The sequence below is a fragment of the Triticum aestivum genome, chromosome 4A (genome assembly GCF_018294505.1).
Source record: "Triticum aestivum cultivar Chinese Spring chromosome 4A, IWGSC CS RefSeq v2.1, whole genome shotgun sequence".
NCBI classification, from domain to species: Eukaryota; Viridiplantae; Streptophyta; class Magnoliopsida; order Poales; family Poaceae; genus Triticum; species Triticum aestivum.
In genome coordinates this window covers 750826639-750833466 of record NC_057803.1, presented here as the reverse complement: position 1 = coordinate 750833466, position 6828 = coordinate 750826639, and the positions used below count along the sequence as shown (strand labels likewise).

The window sequence follows — 6828 nt, the reverse complement described above, 5'->3', positions numbered from 1 at the left end:
TAGCTAGGCCACAAAAAGTGCATGTGCACGTTGTTGGAGCGAGCTAGGGAGAAAAAAAGTAGATCTACATCATGAAGATAGATTTTCCCTTACTTACCTATCAAAAAAAGGTAATTTCACCACTTAATTTTGATGAATCTATGGTGGAAATGAGGTGAGGAGGAGGCAGCCGAGATAAGCTTGGAGGAGGAGGTGGAGAGAATGAAGTGGGGAATGTGAGTGGGTAGGTGGGCTGTCCAAAATATCTTGTTGGTCCCAGGTTACTAATGGCGCACCACCACATAATGCGCCATTAGTAACCCTGGTTACTAATGGCGCACCTGCAGGTGGTGCGCCATTAGTACTTTTTGCAGAAAAATAAAAAAAACATATGTATACTAATGGCGCAATGTGGAAAAGTGCGCCATTAGTAGTTTAAACTACTAATGGCGCACTGTGATACCGTGCGCCATTAGTAGGTTTGCAAAAAAGTAAAAAAAAAATATACTAATGGCGAACTGTCTTGGCCGTGCGCCATTACTAGTTCTACCTAGTAATGGCGCACTTTGTCATCATGCGCCATTAGTTTGTATAGAAAAATGGGAAAAAAATCAATAGTAGTAGCGCACCGTGAGACTGGTGCGCCATTAGTGTCTTCCACACTAATGGCGCACCCGCAACCAGTGCGCCATTAGTATATAGTAGTGGCGCACTGTCTATCTGGTGTGCCATTAGAATCAGTCCTATCTATAACCCTTTTCTTAGTAGTGTTGTAATTATGTGAAGAAAGTAGTAATAATCCGCCAGCCGCTGTCTTGTGCGCTGTACTATGCTGGTCTATGTTTGCTGAAGTACCATCTACGTGTCTACTTTGTTATGTTGTAAATGTTGAATCTCGAGTACTTTTAAGGGTCTGGAGCTTGAAATCTCGTTTCTAAACTTGCTTTATTTTTCTTGCTTTTGCATGATGCAGAAGCAGTTAACTCATGATGAGTGCAGGGCTCACACTTTGCATTATTCTCACAATCATCATGGACAGTTCCAGTTTCATGGGAACTTTCCAAATCAATGGCACACACACAAGCACAGTCCTTATGATATTTGGTCTTCACTTTAAGCTGCATCCTGAGAGAAGTTGGACGTCGGGAGCACCGGGCCGAGTAAGCTGGTCGCAATCCTGCGCAAACACATTATTCAGATATTCATCAGTTTTATGCAAATGTGACCTGATGCTTCTTCTGCTGTTTTGCAGCTTGATGATTGGTGACAACTCTCACCTCTGAATCCTCGTCTGCGGCCTTCTGCACCGTCGAAACAACAAACGGTCAGGTCAGTCAGTTGCTTCCCCGCTATCTCCTCAGTAAATTTCATAGCAGCGGGCACACTTGCCTTTCTCTTGGCCTCGGCGCAATCCTAGCGGGGGCCGTGCTTCCTGTCGTAGGCCGTGCGGGTTGTTTGCCCAGTTTTGGGACTGTCTTTACCTGAAAAGAGTACTAACAAATGTAGAACATCAGTGAAAATGGGGTTGGGTTCTGTTGGTGTTGGTGTTGCACTGCTTCTTCTGAACTAACCAGCTGCCTGAACTGAAGGTTGTAGAACATCTGTAGATAGAGCTGTTTGGCCTACCTCTCTTCCTTGTTCAGAGTCCTCCAGAAGCCGTACATCGACCCCATGTTCAGAACTTTAGTCGCGTAAATCTGCCACGTGTAACTAAAATCACAGACAAGAGATTATTAAATTACTTTGTGAAGAAGAAGCATAATTATCCATAAGTATTCTAAGATGATGATTGTACGGTACCACTCATAGATGCGCTGGAGTCCGGCAGTGGACATTTTGTTCCAGTAGGTGGGGTCCTCCTTGCATTTCTGAAAGAAGGCTGCGATCTTGTCGCTTGCCTCCTTGCCGTTGAGCGGGTTGATGTGGAAACCCGAAACCTCGTTGACGATGATTTCTGCTGGTCCTCCTTGATTTGTCGCGAATGTTGGCAGCCCGCAGTTCATCGCCTTGATGACCGTTAGTCCAAATGCCTCGTAGAGTGCAGGCTGAAAGACACGGTTCAGTCACATGGTCAGTGCTTGAGTTTCATGCTTAACTGTATTCACCTGGAAGACATCCACCACTGGCACATACAGCGCAGCGGCCGCTTACAAGCTTCAGTTCGCCGGCAGGATCCGATCAGATTATGCAACTATGTTCTGGAAAGCCTGGGCTCCTCCACGCTGCAAGTTCTTCACCTGGCTGTTGATGCTTGACAGGCTGTGGTGCGCTGACAGGCTGCAAAGGCGCGGGTGGCCGAATGACTATTTCTGCCCGCTATGCGTTCGAAACCTTGAAACCTCAGTGCACCTCCTCTGGCAGTGCCCGGTGGCACGGGTGATCTGGGCTGCTGCGGCGCAATGGCATGGCTGCGCTGCCCTCGCTCCAAGCTCATGGCCAGAGGGGGACAAATCAGAGATCTTCTGGGCTCTCATCATCGACAGCACCCTGCCAGAATATCGCAAAGGAATCAGGTCGCTCACTATGCTCATTGCATGGGAACTGTGGCTAGAGAGGAACCGACGTGTTTTCCAGAAGAAAATCGCCGAGCCGGGGGCCATCATTCAGGCAGAGCGGGGATCCATGGAGGCTTGGAGGATAGCGGGAGCAAAATGTCTGCAGCACCCTTTCGGGGATCCGACGTGAGAGATCGCCCAACAATGGCTTAAGGGCCCTGTAATCTTTTCCTTCTCTTTGCTTTTCTCATTTCAGAACCGCGAACGCGGTCTTGTATATACTGCTCCCTACCCCATAATATAGAGGCTAGCAATTTGCTAGCGCCTTCAAAAAAAAACTGTATTTGAGTTCTTTTTTACCTGAACGAAGGCGCCCCTGGTATCTGCAATGCAACGGTACAGCTCACCGTTGCACACGCGCTCGGTCTGTGCTTTGATCCAGCAGATCTGTCCCTTGAGCTGGTACATGTCCATCAAGCTGTCCATCTTGTTGATCTCCTCGGTCTCTTCTCTGTCGTTTGACTGTGATGGTTCCAGGAGTCCCCCAACGATGACCAGGTTGACAAGGTCCCTGAGCTTCTTGTTCTCACCGTACCATTCGACCAGCCCGGTTATGTTCTTCACCTTGTCGAGCCTTGCCATGGAGAAGATGATTGGCTTGCTCCTGTCCCCTAGGTACCCTCTGATTCAATCATATCACAGTTCAGAGTTATTAGCAATTAATGTTGTCAATGGTAAATAAAAAAATTCTATTACCAAGGAATATATATACTTACAAGTGTTCATTATTGTCCTCCTTGCTGTAGAGTAGCTCCTCGATCTGAGGGTGCAAGTCGGTCAGCCCAGCCTGTTTTTGTGTGAATGGAAAGTAAACGGATTGATCAGCACCAGGGGCGGCGATGTTGAACTTGGGATCGAAGACGTTGACGCCTGTGGCGTAGCGAGACAGCCCTGGCATTGTGAAGGCGTAGTGGCTCTCATACTGGCCAGGTTTGTCTTTGCTGCATTTTGTCAGGGAATCCTGGGATGAGTCGCTGAGAGACAGGGCAAGATGGTCTTGGTTTACTGAGTTACTGACCTTCTGGCTATTTCCTGGTAGGTGCTAGCGATGATGAAGTCGCTAGTGTTCATGGCGATCATGTCAGCAGTAAGTTGGCAGGAGAAGTGATACTTGTGGTCCATTTCTCTCCACTTGACATCTAAGTCCTCGTACTTTGTCTTCTCAAGAGCATGAGCAATTGTTCCCTGTTGGTTGTGATGTCAGATTTCTTTGGTGACAGAAGAACATTTTTTTCAGTATTTCATTTCGATAGCTCATTTTCACCTGGGTGACCCCGAGTTTGCTCGACAAGAGGGATGCTACTAAATTGCCATCGGTATAATTTCCGATGACCATGTCTGGCTTCCCCTCCAGAATGTCAAGAATCTTGACAGAAGAATCCTGAAACCACCACGATAAAGGTTTATTATCAGTGCCACATTCAGTTCGTTCACAAGGTGTTGCCAATGCCTAGTAAAATTCCTAGCTGAACATACCTGGGCATATCTCTCCAGGTAAGGGTAAATGTCAAACCGGGAGACCCACTGGCGAAGATCTTTCCCATCATTGGTCTTGAATGGCACACGGAGGATGCTTGAATGCTTAGTGTGCTCGACCGGTTCAAGCCCAACGTTGCACTTGGTGCCCTTTGCGTCCGGTATGAGTCTTGTTAACTGCGATCGACACGAGCGAGGAGCTGTCATATGCCCCCTCCCTGGACTGTTAGGCCATCGTAGTTTAATGAAGGCGGTCGAAGCTTACCACAAGAATCTTTGGGGTAACATTCAGGCCCTGCTTCCTGATTCTTTGCAGAAGTTTCTCTTCAAGAGCTCTAACTTGGTCCAGGATGTAAACCACCTGTCAAGGAAAGATTGAAATGTTGGCTTCTGTTTCAAGCATGAATCCCTGTTGATTCAGGGTTATAATATACCAGGATGAGATAATGATCACTGTACCTGACCGCCGGTATCGGGCAACCCAAGCACCTTCTCTTGACCAAAGTAACCGTGGATGGAGAAGATGACGATGTTGAACACCGACGGCACCCTGCTGAAGAACTTCTCCATGTTGATAGGATCCGGCGCCTGGAGCACTTCCGAGAGGAAGTTGAGTGTTTCTCTGCATGTCTCAGTAGTGTCACCCCACCCCTTCTCCAATCCCCAGTCCTGAAACCTGCAACGGCCGGCCGGCGACCATATCATCGGTCGGTTAGGTATAAATTACTTACCAGGAGTTGTGCAGGAGGAAGTATCAGTGATGAAGGATTACCCTGACGTATTTCCTGAGGAGTTGCCAGGCATGCCACCGGATAGAGACGTTGAGTTTTTGATTGAGCTTTTGCCAGGCACAGGGCCGATATCTAAGAGACCGTACCGGATGCCCGCACAAGATTTGGAGGAAATTAAGAAGAAGATTAAGGAGTTACTGGATAAAGGCTTTATTCGCCCAAGTTCTTCACCTTGGGGATCGCCAGTACTTCTAGTGGAGAAGAAGGATGGATCATTGAGGATGGTTGTTGATTATCGAGGATTGAATGAAGTGACAATTAAGAACAAGTACCCATTGCCGATGATCAACGATTTGTTTAACCAATTGCAAGGAGCTAAGGTATTTTCCAAGATCAATTTACGATCAGGATACCATCAGTTGAAGATTAGAGAGCAGGATATAACTAAGACGGCTTTTACCACCAGGTACGGGCTGTATGAGTATACCGTTATGTCATTTAGTCTGACTAACGCACCTGTATATTTCATGAACATGATGAACAAGGTGTTTATGGAGTTTCTGGATAAGTTCGTCGTGGTGTTCATTGACGATATTTTGGTCTACTCAAAGAATGAAGAAGACCATAAGGAGCATTTGCGTTTAGTACTTGAGAAGCTCAGAGAACATCAGTTATACACCAAGTTCAGCAAATGTGAGTTTTGGTTGAAGGAAGTTGGATTCCTCGGACATGTTATATCCGGAGAAGGAATAGCAGTAGATCCCACCAAGGTTGTCACTGTGACAAATTGGGTAGCACCAACGATAGTTGGAGAGATCCGTAGTTTTGTTGGACTTGCAGGATACTACCGGAGATTCATTGAGAATTTCTCGAAGATTGCAAAACCTATGACGGAGTTGCTGAAGAAGGATACCAAGTTCAAATGGACTGAAGAATGTCAGGCCAGTTTCCAGGAGTTGAAGAAATGTTTGGTTACATCACCAGTGTTGATTTTGCCAGATCAGCGCAAGGATTACGAGGTGTATTGCGACGCTTCACGTCGAGGACTTGGAGCAGTGCTTATGCAGGAGGGAAGAGTTGTTTCGTATGCCTCACAACAGCTTAAGCCCCATGAGTTGAATTATGCTACACAAGATTTGGAGTTAGCAACCATAGTGCACGCATTGAAGACGTGGAGACATTTTCTCATTGGAAACCATTGTGAGGTGTACACGGATCACAAGAGTTTGAAGTACATCTTCACGCGGAAGGAGTTGAATCTCAGACAAAGGAGATGGTTGGAGCTCATCAAGGATTATGATATGAGATTGCATTATCATCCCAGAAAGGCTAACGTAGTAGCTGACGCGTTGAGCCGCAAGAGCCATGTCAACACACTCTTGACCGGAGAGTTACCAAAGGAGTTAGCCGAGGATCTTCGAGAGCTATGCTTGGAGATAGTTCAGAAAGGCTATGTAGCAGCACTGGAGATTCAGTCTACTTTGATGGATAAGATCAGAGATGCTCAAAAGACTGACAAGGAGATTGCCTCTATAAAGGAGAAGATGAGCAAAGGAAAAGCTAAAGGATTTCGTGAGGATGAGCACAATACCTTATGGTTTGAGGACCGCGTTTATGTGCCTAATGATCCGGAGATCAGGAAGTTGATTTTGCAAGAGGCCCATGATTCGCCGTACTCAATTCACCCAGGGAATACCAAGATGTATTTGGATTCGAAAGACACTTTCTGGTGGACCGGAATGAAGAAGGATATTGTGGAGTATGTAGCAGTATGTGATGTATGTCAGAGAGTGAAGGAAGAGCATCAGAAGCCAGCAGGATTGCTACAACCATTGCCGATACCTGAATGGAAGTGGCATAAGCTAGGCATGGATTTTATCACGGGATTGCCCAGGACTCGTTCAGGCTATGACTTGATATGGGTTGTAGTTGATCGTTTGACGAAAGTAGCTCATTTCATCCCAGTGAAGACCACTTACACCAGTGCTAAGTTAGCAAAGATATACATGACCAGGATCGTATGTCTGCATGGAGTTCTGAGGAGCATTGTATCAGATAGAGGAACCCATTTTACCTAAAAGTTCTGG

The 6828-nt window shown here is 46.6% G+C and overlaps 1 protein-coding gene across 1 annotated transcript; it reads right to left on the bottom strand.

Annotated features, from left to right (window-relative positions):
* Positions 1-1587: 1587 nt before the first annotated feature.
* LOC123083644 (sucrose synthase 6) lies at positions 1588-4711 on the bottom strand. The gene is made up of 9 exons (XM_044505621.1): positions 4470-4711; positions 4276-4371; positions 4011-4187; positions 3799-3915; positions 3553-3719; positions 3251-3475; positions 2835-3156; positions 1780-2024; positions 1588-1689 (listed from the first exon to the last, which is right to left on the bottom strand). The coding sequence occupies exons 1-9, from the start codon at positions 4578-4580 to the stop codon at positions 1602-1604; spliced, it is 1548 nt and encodes a 515-aa protein (XP_044361556.1). The 5' UTR covers positions 4581-4711; the 3' UTR covers positions 1588-1601.
* Between the last annotated feature and the right edge of the window lie 2117 nt (positions 4712-6828).

Coding starts and splice junctions, on each gene's coding strand:
- LOC123083644 (XM_044505621.1), bottom strand. CDS start 4,580: ATGGAGAAGTTCTTCAGCAGGGTGCCGTCGGTGTTCAACATCGTCATC. Junction 4,188..4,275: donor TTACCCCAAAGATTCTTGTG/GTAAGCTTCGAC, acceptor TGTCGATCGCAG/TTAACAAGACTCATACCGGA. Junction 2,025..2,834: donor CCAGGGGCGCCTTCGTTCAG/GTAAAAAAGAAC, acceptor CGTGTCTTTCAG/CCTGCACTCTACGAGGCATT.